The 16,242-nt window shown below is 34.1% G+C and overlaps 3 protein-coding genes across 3 annotated transcripts; 1 reads left to right on the forward strand and 2 right to left on the reverse strand.

The window, feature by feature from the left end:
* Positions 1 to 5,290: 5,290 nt before the first annotated feature.
* LOC105800063 (guanine nucleotide-binding protein subunit beta-like protein) lies at positions 5,291 to 7,442 on the reverse strand. The gene is made up of 2 exons (XM_012630955.2): positions 6,480 to 7,442; positions 5,291 to 5,678 (listed from the first exon to the last, which is right to left on the reverse strand). Exons 1-2 carry the CDS (start codon positions 7,359 to 7,361, stop codon positions 5,577 to 5,579), a joined length of 984 nt encoding a protein of 327 aa, XP_012486409.1. The 5' UTR covers positions 7,362 to 7,442; the 3' UTR covers positions 5,291 to 5,576.
* A 1,210-nt stretch (positions 7,443 to 8,652) lies between these two features.
* LOC105800061 (E3 ubiquitin-protein ligase ORTHRUS 2) lies at positions 8,653 to 12,890 on the forward strand. The gene is made up of 9 exons (XM_012630953.2): positions 8,653 to 9,226; positions 9,333 to 9,865; positions 10,467 to 10,592; positions 10,763 to 10,862; positions 10,945 to 11,006; positions 11,092 to 11,194; positions 11,498 to 11,642; positions 11,952 to 12,166; positions 12,385 to 12,890. Exons 1-9 carry the CDS (start codon positions 8,792 to 8,794, stop codon positions 12,640 to 12,642), a joined length of 1,977 nt encoding a protein of 658 aa, XP_012486407.1. The 5' UTR covers positions 8,653 to 8,791; the 3' UTR covers positions 12,643 to 12,890.
* LOC105800065 (probable steroid-binding protein 3) lies at positions 12,856 to 13,931 on the reverse strand. Its single transcript, XM_012630957.2, has 2 exons — positions 13,461 to 13,931; positions 12,856 to 13,333 (listed from the first exon to the last, which is right to left on the reverse strand). Exons 1-2 carry the CDS (start codon positions 13,733 to 13,735, stop codon positions 13,048 to 13,050), a joined length of 561 nt encoding a protein of 186 aa, XP_012486411.1. The 5' UTR covers positions 13,736 to 13,931; the 3' UTR covers positions 12,856 to 13,047.
* Positions 13,932 to 16,242: the final 2,311 nt, after the last annotated feature.

Consider the following 16,242-nt stretch of genomic DNA (forward strand, 5'->3'; position numbering starts at 1 on the left):
CTTTCTTACTATAGAAATTTTCGGGATATTACAATTTCATAGCTAGTTAACCCTTCTAGCTTCTAGAATTCAAATTCTACATTTTATACAAATAGGTCATTTCCTTAATTAATCACTAATTCGATAAAATTTTCATATCAATATTTTCATGCAACCTTCTTATCATAATGCAACCCATGTCATAATTTTAAAATAAAATTTCCTCGTCGGATTTGTGGTCCCGAACCACTGTTCCACCTAGACCCAAAATCGGGCTGTTACAGTATGGATCAAAACCTTGTTGTACCCTCGTCTTTGAAGAAAAATTAGACCATCCAAAACAATCCAAAGCTAGACATAAAAAATTGAACAGTTCCCTAAATAATGAATGAAACCAATGATCCAATCCCAATTCTGTTTGCATACCACACCTCCAATAGCAGCAAAACCTACACTTAACTTAACAATCTCGTCAATATGTAAGTTAATCCAATTACCTGAAAGGGGTAGGCTAGGAGCAATATCAAATTATCTTGGTGAGGTTTTCTTATGAGCTAAATCAAATTGCTTAACCCAACTAATGGATGACTTAATAGTCTCAGAAAAACTCCAAGTTATTCATTGAAACACAAAGAGGTTTCTATTTTTCCATATGCGCCTAGAAATTAAACCAAAGAGGCTAGTCCAATTGATCCCAAGACTCAACATCCCCAAAAGATTGCATAAATTGGACTTCATCCATTCAAACAAGTTACTGGAGAAAAAACCAAGTTGATGATTGGTTGGCACAACACATAACCAGACTTCTTTGTCAGTAACACAATCCCTAAGCACATGAAGAATGTCTTCAAAGTTGTGATTACACAACGAACAAAAGCCATCATGGCCTATGCCCCTCCTTATCCTTACCACATTTATAAGAAGACGTTGTTTAAACATGAGCTGTAACACCCCTAACCCCTATCCATTACCGAAACAGGGTTACAGAGCATCGCCAAACTTTTAACTCAAATAATCGTTCATTTCATATTCACTTCTCAATCAAAAAAAAGTCAATCAAATTCATTCATGTAGTCCCTAATACGAGCCCTCGAGGCCCAAAATAGACATTCAAAGTGATTCGGAACTAAACTGTGTACTCAGGAAATTTTTCCCAAAATTCCAAAATTTTTCTTAGAATCAGGGGACACATGCCCGTGTCTCTGCCCGTGTGGACGAAAATAGGTCATTTTAAGGCAACTTTTCTCACCCATTTTGACATAACATCACAAATATTTATTTTACTTATACCTACCTATTTAACTCATTTCATTGATTTATCAAATTCTACTACTAATTACATGCATACGAACATTTAATATTCACAACCACAATTCAAATTATTTCATCGCCAAACCGACCCTATACATGCCATATAAACCAAAATTTACATTGCAAAAACTACCGAAAATAACGATGTGTAGTTTGATGTGATGATCTGATCCTCCAACCTCACGCTAATCTACAAGAAATATTAAACAACACGAGTAAGCTTAATGAAGCTTAGTAAGTTCATAGGCCTTAAATATAAATCTTACCGAACATACTAAATAATTCATTTAGATTAAGCATTTCACAACATTTCCTGCCAATCACAACTTCGATTGATGAATTCACATAATTGAGCTCAATATCAATAACTATTTAATTTCTTTCACATTAATCCTTGTAACACTTACAAACCCTTGCCAAATTAGAGAACGTCTTACAGATTTGAGTACATCGTTTTCTTGATGCCATAGTCCAACTATGGTCTCACACAATTGCCATGGCCCTGCCATGGTCTTACACTCGTAATGCCATAACCCAGTTATGGTCTTATCATCAGGATGCCATAGCCCAGCTATGGTCTTACACATATACATTTACTGCCATGGTCCAACCATGGTCTTACATTCAAGGTGCCATAACCCAGTTATGATCTTTTCATTAAAATGTCATAACTCAGCTATGGTCTTACATATAAACATTTTCATGGTCCAACTATGGTCTTATTCATCAATTCATCTTGTGTCGTGGAAATATCGTACTCAATCCTGCGTTCCACTTAATTTAAACTTTTCAATTCAATTTTCATATATTTACAAATATTTCAAAAAAAATAAAAACTTGAAATAATACATTATACCATTCTTAAATAAAAAATTAATCATGAAAGTTCAACCATATGAACTTACCTGGACCAATTTGTAGAATTTGTTGTAATTCGGGACTATTAAGCTAATTTCCCTTTTCACGATTTTCTTGAGTTCTTGATCTATAATATAAAATTATTCATTAATTAGCATATAATTCAATTATAATTCACTTCACAACTTATACCCTTTAATTTTTGAAATTACACATTTACCCGACTTTTACAGTTTTTACAATTTAGTCCCATATCAATTAACTCATCAAATGAGCTAATTTTTCTCAATTAATACTTTATCTAATTATTATAAGCTATTACACAGCCTTTAATAAATATAATTTAATACCAAACCCTAAGATTTAATCTTTTTCACAATTTGGTCCTAAAATAAATTTCTATTGAAATTACTTGATAAAATCATCATATAACAAAATTAAAACTTAAAATCCTGTTAAAAATCCAGCACTCACCAATGGTAACTTTCAAAATTACCCATAGAATCAAAAACTAATGAATTAGATAGTTGGACCTAATTGTAAAAGTCTTAAAACACAAAATTACAAGAAAATAGCAAGAATTGAACTCACATGATGCAAAAATATGAAAAATCATCTTAGAGGACCTTCAATGGCGTTTTTTACTGAAATTTAAAAAAGAATAGCCTAGAAAAGTTTAGAATTCAATTTATTTAAGTTAATTTCACAAAATTATAATTTTGCCCTTTAATCATATGATTTTTGTTTTCTTTTCTGCTTATGCCGCATCATGCCTTTATTTTAGGCATAATTTCTATTTAAGTGCTCCTTTATTTACCATTTATGCTATTTAATCACTTTAGCAAGTTTTGTACCTTTTTCAATTTAGTCCTTTTAATTAATTAACTATCGAAATGATAAAATTTTCTAACAAAATTTAATAATACCTTAATGACACTCCTTAAATATTTATAAAATATTTATGTCTCCGCTTATAAAATTGAGGTCTCGATACCCTATTTTTAAAACCAATTAACCTAATAATTCCTTCTAAACTCAAATCCCTATTTCACAAATCTTTCTAAAATCATATTTAACTCGTAAATATTAAATAATAAAATTTACGAGCTTACTCATCGAAAGTGGTGACTTCAAATCACCGTTTTCGTTACCATTGAAAATTCAAGCTGTTACACGAGACATAAGAAAGTTCGAACACGTTGAGGTCCTTAAAATTTCCAAATGACTTTCCACCACCTATCCTTCGAATTTCATGTGATTTCTCTAAGAGACCAGTACGCACTTTTAATCGAAAAAGACCCAGTTGAGGTGCGAAGCCAATTAATTCTATTTGTTCCTACTGAAGGATGAAAAAGAGGAATGCTCACTATTTTTTTTGACAATATCTTCAAACAGCCAGTCCCTAAATAGATCAAGATTCCACATACCCTCATCTGTTACCATATCACTGAGAGTACAATTGAAAACAAAATCATTGTAAAGAGGCATGTGATTTAACAACGGCCTTAAGTTTGGAATCCAAGGATCTTTCTAGCACCAAACAAAGTTCCCATTCCACGCCGATCAAATTAAGTTTTCGCACAATAAAAGTCATACCTTAGCAAAGGCTCTCCAAATGAAAGAACAGTTTCCTCATGCTATGCTAATAGGTAGCCGCTCATTCATCCTATACTTCGATCAAAGAACACGAACCCAAAAAACGTCTTCCTTCAAGGCTAGGTTAAACCCAACTTTAATAAGAAAAAAATATTTTGGTCCCCTCAATGCCTTAGACTTAAACCTCCACAATTAGAAGATTGACGAATAGAATCCCAACCAACAAAAAAAAAAATAGAGAAGAAAGTGGTCACATTTACTATTGAAAAAAGTGGATAACTACTAAAATAAAGTTGAATTAGGTGGTTGACTTAGGGACTTAATTAATTAGTCCAGTGAGAGTGGAAAAGCAAAGTGAGAAGCATTAAATTGTGTTTGATAAAGGTTGAAAAGTTAGAAGATAGACACCCATTGTCATACTCACTAAAAACCACGTCCATTTTTGATTCGGTAATAAACTATGACCCCTCCTAAATTATCTTTTTCTTTTCTTCTTTTGAAATTTAGCACATGTAAGTTTAGTTTCGCCCCATCCTACGATAGGAAGAATGTAACAAAATAATTTTGCATAACGCTAAAAATATATTATTTAATTAAATTTGAGTATATTCAATTCCATCCAACTTAAATTGATATTTTGATTAAAATATAAAAAAAAACTAAATATTTTGTTTATTTTAGTTAGTAAAGCAAATTATTGGAATACTTTATGGAATAATATATTTTCTTGCTTACAATATACCAAATTACATATATAATACTAACAGAAAAGCCATTGAAAATGAAAAATCTTACCTACGAAAGAAAAATTGTCTTAAGTGGATGGCCTAAAGTTTAAAATATGTACAAAATAAATAAATATTATATGTAAATGATATCAACCATATGAATTAAGATATTTTATATACATGTACATCAACTGAATAAATATGTGCTATATTGAAAATATGTCTTAAAATAAAATAAGACCCCTGCAAATACGTGAATATATATATTATTTTTTGCTTGCCAATGATATTGCCTTATATAGGTATTATTTTTCAATATACGGGTTTATTCCCTTACAACACGTATTATATATATTTGCATAGCATATATATGATTGCAACTGATCATCATCATCTTAATAACGACCAATTCCCCAAACTCTGATAACACCATCTGTATACCCACTGAACAACGTGCTTCCATCTGCACTCCAGTTCAAGCTTGTATTTTTACACGTGAATATATATTGCCTTATAATATAACAACTAATCTTCAACCCAGTCGTTCATCTTTCAGTCCTAAAACTTTGTTGTTTTGGTGTTTCTGTTCCCCTGTTCTATACAGTTTATGCTTGATTTTTGCATTAACAAAAGTTCGTTCTTGCTCTTCTCAGTCATATTAGATACATATATTTGGTAAGTAAAACCGTACCATAAAAGTAACAAAGTAAATATCAGGTGAATATTGCCCAAAAACCAAAAGTTTATGTACAATTGCATCAAGTAACTTAATATCCCACCACCCCTAATTAAGGATTATTTTATTTGACAAATTAATATGAACGAAAATAGGATGAAAACATATTCTTAAAATGGTTTTGTAGAATTCAACTCAAAAGCTTTGAAACGGGTAATTAAATATATCTAAACTTAATACTAGGAAACCAAAATAGCGCATAGGCCCCAACGCCTACCAATATCCCCATCCGAATACATTAAGATAAAGAAACGACTCAAAGATCCTTCCAAACATTTTTAAACAAAATCTTTAAAAGAGACTAAGAACCAGAAGGCAACTGATCTGTGCCGAAAAGTTGCTATTATGATTGCAACACCATCATCATCTTAATAACGACCAATTCCCCAAACTCTGATAACACCATCTGTATACCCACTGAACAACGTGCTTCCATCTGCACTCCAGTTCAAGCTTGTGCAATATATCACCTGCACATTCCATTTCCATATATTACATTAATTCCATATAACTCCTACACCTTTAGAACAACAAAATAAACCCATCCAGAATATAAACTTTATTTAAAAGTAAAACTCATCAACTTGAAAACTACAAATTCTACTATGAGGTATAATCTATGTTATTTCTACTTCTTGTTTTCTCCAAGTAACACATAAATCTTGTTAATTGTACTTTTTATTCTCTAATGATCTTTTTGTTACAAATAAGGAAGTACAAATAACATATGATATGATCATATCATTGCCATACAAATGCCCATATCCGACATACACCTTGAGTCAGAGTAACATAAGGAACAATGACAAATTCCAAGCTTTGAACATTACAATAGTACCCTTAGAAAAGAATAAACTACTTAAGAAGCATGATCATGGTTTAAAAAAGTAGCAGCATAATGGAATATGGGCGATGAGCATATATGATAAAAACTAGTCTATATCAGCTCAAAGAAACAGTAACAAAAATTCTAGAAAGAAATACATAAGTTGTATAAAGTGAAAAAGAATCATTCAGAACGAGAGGATAATTAAAAGGGTAGTCTAAATAAATTCATGGTAAATGGTATTCACCAAGCTACATTGCATCTAAAATTTCATCCCAATTTGTCAAAATGCCAATAGTTAAACAAATTATATCAAAACATCCAACCAAAAATAAGACATTCAAAATAGACGAAGATGGATAGAAAGCAAAAACAAATAAGAAAACATCAAAAAGGCTTCGCTAAACTAGAATTGAAGGACAGTAATGAATAAAAGCAATTTCACCTTCTTTTTGTTTGCGTTGTCAGTGGCTGCAGATGTCTCAGCCTCGGCCTTGAGGTCAACCTTCAAGTCTTCGACTATGCTCTTGCTTTCCAAATCCCAGATCTTGATGCTCTGCTCCGTTGCAGCACAAAGCCAGTACCTATTAGGACTAAAGCAAAGCGAGTGAATTACGGCACCAGCTTCAAGGCTGTAAAGCTTCTTTCCTTCAGCTAAATCCCACAACAGAATCACCCCATCTTTGCCTCCACTAGCACATAAAGAACCATCAGGCGAAACCGCCACCGTGTTCACATAACCAGTGTGTCCGGCCAATGTGTTACGAATCTTGCAGTTGGTCAAATTCCAAACTTTCACGGTCTTATCCCAGGAAGCCGAAACGATGGTGGGTTGAAGAGTATTTGGGCTGAAACGAACACAGCTTACCCAATCTGTATGAGCATCGCCCTCTTGGATAGTGTATTTGCATTCTCCAAGGGTATTCCAAAGCTTGATAGTTCGATCACGAGAAGCTGAGACGATCTGACGATTGTCAATTGAAAAGGCAACGGAAAGCACATCTTTGGTGTGGCCAACGAAACGACGAGCGGAGGTTCCTGCGCTTAAGTCCCATAGACGAAGCTCACCATCCCAGGAACCGGAGAGAGCAAACTGGGAATCTGAGGAGAGGACAACATCTTGGACGAAATGAGAGTGGCCGGTGAGACGACGACGCGCGACGCCGTAGGTTTTTTCGTCTTTGGTTAAGTGCCAAAGGATAATGGATTTGTCACGTGAGGAAGTGACGATCATGTCGGAGTTATCAATGGGAGTGGCGATGGCGGTGACCATATCGGTGTGGGCTCGCATGGTGCCGCGGAGAACCAATCCCTCGGAGACTGCCATTTTCGTCGGCGCTTGCGGCGGGAGCGGCCTTTAGGGTTTTGAATGATAAAATGATAGGTCAGCGGAGAATGAAAAGCAAGAATGTAAGGCATAAGAAAGTATATATAGTACCGGTGGTATATTGGGAATTAGGGTTTTGCAATTACAACAAAATTATGCCCAACCGGTTCTTAGGTCAAATTCTACTATTAGGCCCTGTACTTTACATAAGTTGTAGGTTTAGTACATGTCCTTTAATTTGTTCATTTTCAATCTCTGTACTTTTAGAATTTAAAAATTTTAATCATAACCAAATAATAACTATTAAATTTATTAAGTTAAGTTCTATTATTTTTAAAATTCGATGTGTGAAACATACTATCACACGTGTGATACTGTGTTTGTTTGTTATTTTTCGCATATTACTCACAAAAAAAATCAGTCAATAGATTTAACGATAGTCGCCTACATTAAGACTAAAATTTTGAACTTCAAAAAAAAATAACCACAGTGAATGATCCAATTAGTAAATGTAGACTAGATCTATAACTTTAGACATAATACAATACTAATAACCAAACAAATTTAACTGTTACCATTGGGTCAGGATTAAAACTTCAAATTTTGAAAAGCACAAATCTAAAATTGATCAAATTAACATACAAATATTAAATCCATAATTTACACAAAGCATAAGGTCTAATAGCAGAATTTGACCATTTTCTATCATATATTATTTATTAAATGCGTTTGATTAAAAGTTATTTTCTCGAACCCCATGTAATGGCCTGATGGTTAAGGGTGTTCAACCTCTAAGTATGATCTAAAAGTCGCGCTAATCATGTTTATTGTTCAGGCTTTACCTTATAATTCACTAAAAAATTTATTAAAAAAATTATACACAAACAAGAATTTTAAAATTTATTAAGAAAAAACTTAATTAGAAAAAAAAATCCTCCAAACATTATTTTCTTCACTTATAAAACCAAAAACAAAAACTTAGTTTTTTTCCATTAAAATTTAGATCTTATAAAACTAAAATTCCACCTACCCCTTTCGAATTTCGATATAAAACTAAAATTTCATATTGATTGATTTTTTATTAAGACATTGACGGAGCAGGGCTAGAAGTCAAATCTTCAAATCTTCTACTAACTCTTACCCCCCAATTATATATTAAACTCCGCCTCAGAATCGTCTCTGTAGCCAAAAAGTAAACGAGTAACAAAATGGCATAAATGTAAAAATCTGAATTAAAAAGAATAATATCGTCAATTCATATTTATCCTCTTCAGGAATTCAACAAGTCTCTCAAATTCCATACCGAAGCCCCCCCGCCTTTCTCTCTCTATATATCTTTTCTTCTCTCGCCCACTCTTCCCTCCAGTCTCCGTCCCATCAAAATTCAACGTCTGCTATCTTGCGCCTCAAAGCTCATTGTTTGTTTGCCAATGGCGCACGATAGCATCCAGCTTCCTTGCGGAGGCGATGGTGCTTGCATGCGCTGCAAAGTCACCCCTCCGACGGAGGAAACCCTCACTTGCAGCATCTGCGCTGCTCCTTGGCACGTGGGTTGCTTGGCTTCTAAGCCCGAAACTCTGGCTTCTACTTTGCAATGGCACTGTCCTGACTGCTCAGGCGACCCCCTTCTCCCGCCATCGGTCGCCACTGATGGGAGCTCTAGCGAGCTCTTTGTGGCGATAAAGGCAATAGAGGCGGATGAGTCCTTGACGGAGAAGGAGAAAGCGAGGAAGAGGCAGGAACTAGTGAGTGGGAGAGTTGAAGAAGATGGAGGGAATGGAAAAGGGGAGAGCTCTGTTTTGGATGTTCTTGACGAAAGCTTAAACTGTTCGTTTTGCATGCAGTTACCTGACAGGCCTGTTACGGTACGATTTCTCATTTTCTTTTTCTTTTTCGATGTTTTGCTGAGAAATATTTAGCATGTTGATTGCTGATGTATGTATTTATATGTCTTTATTCATGTTGTTTCAGACGCCATGTGGCCATAATTTCTGCCTTAAATGCTTCCAGAAGTGGATAGGTCAAGGGAAGCGTACTTGTGCAAAATGCCGCTCAACAGTTCCCCCCAAAATGGCTAGTCAGCCTCGTATTAATTCTACTCTTGTATCTGTCATCAGAATGGCCAAGCTATCGAAATCAAATGCTGCTGCTGGTCCTCCGAAAGTTTTCCATTTTATACACAATCAAGATCGACCTGATAAGGCTTTCACTACAGAGCGAGCACAAAAAGCTGGGAAAGCAAATGCTGCTAGTGGGAAGATATTTGTAACTGTACCACCTGATCATTTTGGCCCGATTACAGCTGAAAATGACCCAGATAGAAATCAAGGTGTGCTTGTTGGTGAATGTTGGGAAGACAGATTAGAATGCAGGCAGTGGGGTGCTCACCTTCCCCATGTCGCAGGCATCGCTGGTCAGTCAAACTATGGTGCTCAATCGGTGGCACTCTCAGGGGGGTATGAGGATGACGAGGATCATGGAGAATGGTTTCTCTACACAGGAAGGTTTGTTTTCAGAGGGCTATGCATATTAGTAGTATAGCACCTCATCATTGCACATGCTTATAAAATGAAAGTGGATTGATGACGGTTTAGTCCAATTGGTATTGATGACTTGTTACCATTTACTGCTTTATTCAATAATAATCAGTTAGTTTGTCAACATAATTCTTATGTTTTTGTCTCAACTTTAAAAGGCAACTCAATTCTTTGAGTAGAAGGTGAATTACTGAATTTCAAATTTTAACTCTTGTCAGGCTGTTTCTTGGAGGCATAACTGTAAATTTCCTATGCCCTTCCAAACATTCCGATGCTTAATGTCATTTTTAATGCACTTTATAATGTAAAAGGAGTACACGATAGAAAGTACAGTAGATGATGCATGGTTCATGTGGCTTCAGTGAATGTGCTTGTAGTTGCTGTTTTGTTGGGCCTTAGATGAATTTACAGATCCACTTACTGCATAGATACCATGATGACATTATCCAAGAATGCTGTCAATAACTATCATATTTTTTCCATTTAAATTGAGGAATTTTATTGGTTAACATTTATTCATTCATGTGTGTATTTGAAAATTGTTTGTTTTTATGGGTGCTGATGGCAGTGGAGGTAGAGATCTCAGTGGAAATAAGCGAACAAACAAGGAACAGTCATTTGATCAAAAATTTGAGAAGATGAATGAAGCTTTGCGAGTAAGTTGCAAAAAGGGTTATCCTGTTCGAGTTGTAAGGCAAGTCTCATCTCTTGAAACTTAGCTCTCTTTGTTTCTATTACTTATTGATTGTCTATGCACGTGCAAAGGGCAACTGAAGCTTCACTAATAGGTTGGCACCTTGTTAGAAGCCTACTTCGATGATGCTATTTTATTTGTTAAAAGCTTTTGTTTCTCTTGATGTGCAGGTCGCACAAAGAAAAACGATCTTCATATGCCCCAGAGAAAGGGGTGAGATATGATGGAGTGTATAGAATTGAAAAATGCTGGCGAAAGGTTGGAATACAGGTATCATATATCTATCAGAACAATATTGCTAGCTATGCTGAGCTCTTGTAAATTAATTTCCTGATGGTACTTTCCTCAACAGGGATTTAAAGTTTGCCGATATTTGTTTGTGAGATGTGACAATGAGCCAGCCCCATGGACAAGGTTTTTGCCTTTCATATGCTTAAACGGTCTTCTTTCCTCTATTCATTAGCTCCACCATGAATTATTGTATTGAACTTTAATGTAGCGATGAGCATGGTGATCGACCTAGGCCCTTACCTGCTATTTCTGAGCTGAAAAAGGCAACTGACATATTCGAGAGAAAGGAGAGTCCATTGTGGGACTTTGATGTAAGAGATGTAGTTTCTTCTCTGATATCTTTATTTTTAATGTTCTGCCTTTAATAATGTTTTGTCTGTTAGATAGTAACCTGATGATAAACATTATGAAGAATGCATCTTGTGTTGAACTCATTATGTCATCTGAAACTAGAAAAAATAAATTCATAAAACAATGTTTTACTGGTGAAGTTAAATAGTGAAATATCTTTTCTGTTTTTGGAGTTTGATCTTTGATATGACCCACAATTTGGTTCCTCTTCCCATAGGCTTCATATTTTTCTGCTATGCTTATGTAGTTCGTAATTCAATCAGGAAGAAGGTAGTCGATGGAAGTGGAAAAAAGCTCCTCCTCCAAGCAAAAAGCCAGCAAATGCAGCTGATCTTGAAGAAGGGAAAAGGACAAGGAAAGCTATAAGGCACTCACGTAAACTAAGTACAAGAGAAAGACTCCTCAAAGGTTGATCTTGTTTTCCCTGTCAAGAACTATTTTCATTTTGTACTTGGGCCTTAGTCTGCACGCCTTAAGTTTGCTTGTGCTCAAAAAGATCTGTCCATGTGCATTTATGCCTAGGTTAAATTGGTAGGGTAACTGAAGATAATTGAGTTCCACTTAATTTAGTAGTCATGATTTTAGATTTTGATGCATATTTATACATTTGATGATCTTCTATAATCTGTACTCATCTTTGAACATGGCATTAGTGGGAAACAAAAAGCAATGAGAGGAGCAGAGAGAGCATTTGACTTGATATGCTTTATGTTGCAGAGTTTGGTTGTCTAATCTGTCAGCAAGTTATGAGTCTCCCGGTTACAACTCCTTGTGCCCACAACTTCTGCAAGTCTTGTTTTGAAGCTGCATTTACTGGTAAGACTGCTATAAGAGAGAGGAATAAAGGAGGCCGGACTCTTAGATCACAAAAGAACATCCTCAACTGTCCTTCGTGCCCCACTGATATCTCTGATTTTCTTCAAGATCTTCAGGTGCGGCATTAATGTATATTTTTATTTTGCCTAATTTTCAGAACGCATTTTAAGGGGAACAAGGAAGTTCAACTCTAGAAAGGCTTGAAAAATAGATTATGAGATACAGGACCTTTTTTTCCCTTCAGTTAGTGATCTGGTTCACAATCACACGGTTTAACTTTATTTCAGCACGATTTTTCTGATAACACGAATATTTTATGAAAACGATATATCAGGTCAACCGGGAATTGATGGATGTGATTGAGTCACTGAAACAAAAGAGCGAGGAGAATGAGGAGCCTGCTGAAGAGGAACCCATGAATGGCTTGGAGGAAAGTACAGACCTAGGTTCCAGTGACGAAAAAACTGGCAAGAAAACTGAAAATGTTGATCCGAAAGATGACTTAGAGAATGCTCTACCTAATTGTGAAGAAGAAAGAACTAGCAAGCGGAGGAAAGTGGATACTGCTCAAGTAGGTGATGATGATCTTTAATGACATTTTCTTTTTTATCTGGTTAACTCTGTTTTGGTTGAAACTTTTTGTCAGAGAATTAGAGGGATTTTGGCAGTTGTGGTAGCTCAATTCCACAGTTGTTATCTTTACAAGAATAGGACCGTATTTGGTTAGCAATAGCATCCATCTTTTTGTGTAGTCAGGCACCCAGGCTGTGTATAAATAGTTGTTTCTTTCAAGGCATTCCACGGATTATGGAAAGTTTCTTTTTTGGTATTTTCCAAGAATAGTACTGCCTGGTCGACTCATTTATGATTATTATGTAAAAGAAAAAAAGAACATTAATTACATAAATATTCCCTCGTCTATCCATTCCCAAAACTAGTGGAACCTAAAAGCATAATTCCACAAATTGGTACAGCAGGACATTTTTGAAGCTTGGAATCAATCATCCTTGGTTTGTTGTTGTTGATGTCCGTTTGTATCATTGTGGTGAATGTGAAGTCCATCTCCATTTTGAGAGGTATTTGATGGTTGAACAACCCGTCCAACAATGGGATACTTGTCCAGGAACTTACATTCCCAATCCTCCAGCACACTAAGCTCCTCAGCACTCAAGCCTTCGAGGTTCCCCGTCAGGTCCTCAGGTTTAAACGACAACATCGCCAATGCCCTGCTCGCATCCCTCCCTGTAAACATCGAATAAGCCCCTCCACACCCATAAAACACCCTCACAAACCAAACAAAAAGTGAGATCAATTGTCAAATCATACGCAAACAGCAAAAACAATAAAAACCTATTTGTAAAAGCTTGATCATTTACGTGAATTCAATCGATATGGAATGTTGTATATTACTTGGAGGAAGAGACGTCGTAGATCTGGCCTTTGATGGCAATTAGGAGAGGCTTTTTGGGGTCCGAACCATCGTAAGCTCTTAACTCTGATTCCGTAATATCTCCGACCTGAATTGGCTCTTTTTGAGGCTTTTGACGAAAATCTTCGGGACCCAAAAACATGCCGCACACTATCTTGTACACAACCACCATCATTGCCAGGATTGTGAAGAACGCCGTCGGGGATAACCCTGTCGCCTCCGTCACCGCCTCCATCACGGTCGAGTAAATACCCATGTTAAGAGAATATTATTTTTCTTCTTTTTTCTAAATTCTCCCAAAAAATAAAAAACAAAAATGGAAACTGGGTTTCGTTGGTTTCCTTCGTCTGAGTTACTTGCAGGAATTAGTTAAGATGGAGGATCAAAGTTCACCTACCAAAAGATTGACCAATGAGCAATGACCCAACCTACCTCCATTTCCGTGATACCAAACTTTTATTGTAGGTTGGGCTTTATGAGCCTTAAACGGGCCTTAATCAGTTAGTCATCCACAGGAATGAATAACACAAAATGCATCAAGAATGCAAAGCAATGAGCATAAAAATATTTCAACTTCATCTAAGTTATTTTTTAATATTATAATCGTGTTTTATATTTATAATTCTTTCTGCATTTTGCAAATTCCTCAAGAAATTCCACAGTGAATCAAATTTTGGTTGGGCCACGAAGAGTAGTAGGGACAGGAGAATATTCTGCACAGCTTTAGTAATATTCATTACACTTTTGTTTAATAGATTTTGCAACTAAATTTTTATTTTTTAAAAGGAAAATTAACATATACATAGCCCATACAATAGGAAGAATATTTACGGTAAAGTGTTGCTAATGGCAAGTGGAGGTTCATCGACAATAAGCACCAATGTCTATCCATCTTAGCCCACAAAGATAATAAAGATGTCACAAGATATATCTTACTAAAGATATCCACAAAACAAATTTACAAAGTGAAGATAGATAAGACAAATAGAATAAAAGAGAGGAAAGAGCATGGAGATCAAAGATGATTGAAAGTGAGTGGTGCCAGCTAAACCTATTCAGGGCCAAGCATCCCACTAGATTCGATCTAAATAATAAAAATATTTTTTAAATTTTAAATTTAATTATAAAATATTCTTATAATATAAAATTTTAAAACATTATTCATTTTTCAACATTAAAATATAACTTTTAAAAGGGTTTAGCTAAATTGACAATTTTACTACAGATCACAACGAAGTAAGTAGGAATGAAGATTGCCTTATCTATTATTGCTCTATTATTGTATGGATGTTAAAATACCACATTCATAGGAGTAAATTATATCCATAACTGCTACACGTTGTTCCACATTATGTATTTTACTAATAATTTTTTTAATTTATCATTATAAATATCTATATATATAGAACTTATTTGTTATTTATGCATATATTTATTAATACAACATCTTTCAAACTGATAATTGTTTTGTTTCAAAGCAATTGAAAGGTAAAAAGCTTTCGACCTCCACTTTTCCATTTTAGAGACCCCGTACAAATCAACATCCTTCAAGCATTGCTTTATGCAATCATCATGATAGGAAAACTTTAAGTTTTATCAAACAGGTGAGTTCAATTTACCAATGGTTTCAAAATCACAAACTATTTATTTTACAACTTCAAAAATCTGAAAAAAAGAAGAAGATAATTACAGTAAAAACGTAAACTCGAAATTTTATCATATTCAGGACATAATAACTATGAGAGTATTTGAAGAATGTGGATGAGAAAAAATGAATAAAAGAGATATTTATAGAATGAAAATTGACATTTATTAGAATCGACTTCTATCATATTAATCACAATTATTTGAACCATATATGCATCATAAATTTGTCAAAATTTATAACCCTAAACTTAACAATTTTACGTTATTAAGTTATTATGCATGATATCATGTACTCCCTTACTAACATGCCAAACTTCTGTGTACCCATAAATTTATTGATTTGGCAACCCATAAAACTCGACGATCGTTATTGTTGAGTTAATGCTAAGAAAGCATATTTTGAAAATTTTCCCTTTACTCGTTTCAATAAATAATAAATAAGTGCTTTCATTTCATTCCAATTTCAGAAACTAAATAAATTTTGTTTATAAACATAAAATATACAAAATTTGTATTTAATGTATCATCAACTATATAATTTTACATCATATACCAACGATAAATAATATTATGCATTGTTGCTAATAAAATAAATTACGAGTAAAAATTATTTTATGAACTTTTAATCATATAATCTATTCTTATTTTTAATTATTTAATGACATTTCAACAATTTTTTTATTCAAAACCCAAACATCAACCTTTAAACCCGAACTCTAAACTTTGAACTCCAAACTCATCCTAAATCTCAAACCAAAATTCAAAACTTAAACCTCAAATAATTCAAAATTCAAGGTTCAAAATTCAAAATTAGGAGTTTTAGATTTGAAATTCAAATTTTAAAATAAACAAAATTACCATAATTATATAATATCATAAAAACTACTGAAATATTATTAAATGATTAAAAATATGATAAAAATCTATAAAACAATAAATATTATAAAATCACCAAAAACTTATTTCCTTTATAAAACAATAAATATAAATCATTTCCTTTTTTACATCATATCATAAATAATATTTTAATTTTTACTAAAACATCATTTAAAAATAAAATAATAACAGCCAAATAAATAAATTTTATTTTTTTTGGTAAATATAAATTGATGTTAT

This window comes from Gossypium raimondii, chromosome 9, assembly GCF_025698545.1.
Source record: "Gossypium raimondii isolate GPD5lz chromosome 9, ASM2569854v1, whole genome shotgun sequence".
NCBI classification, from domain to species: domain Eukaryota; kingdom Viridiplantae; phylum Streptophyta; class Magnoliopsida; order Malvales; family Malvaceae; genus Gossypium; species Gossypium raimondii.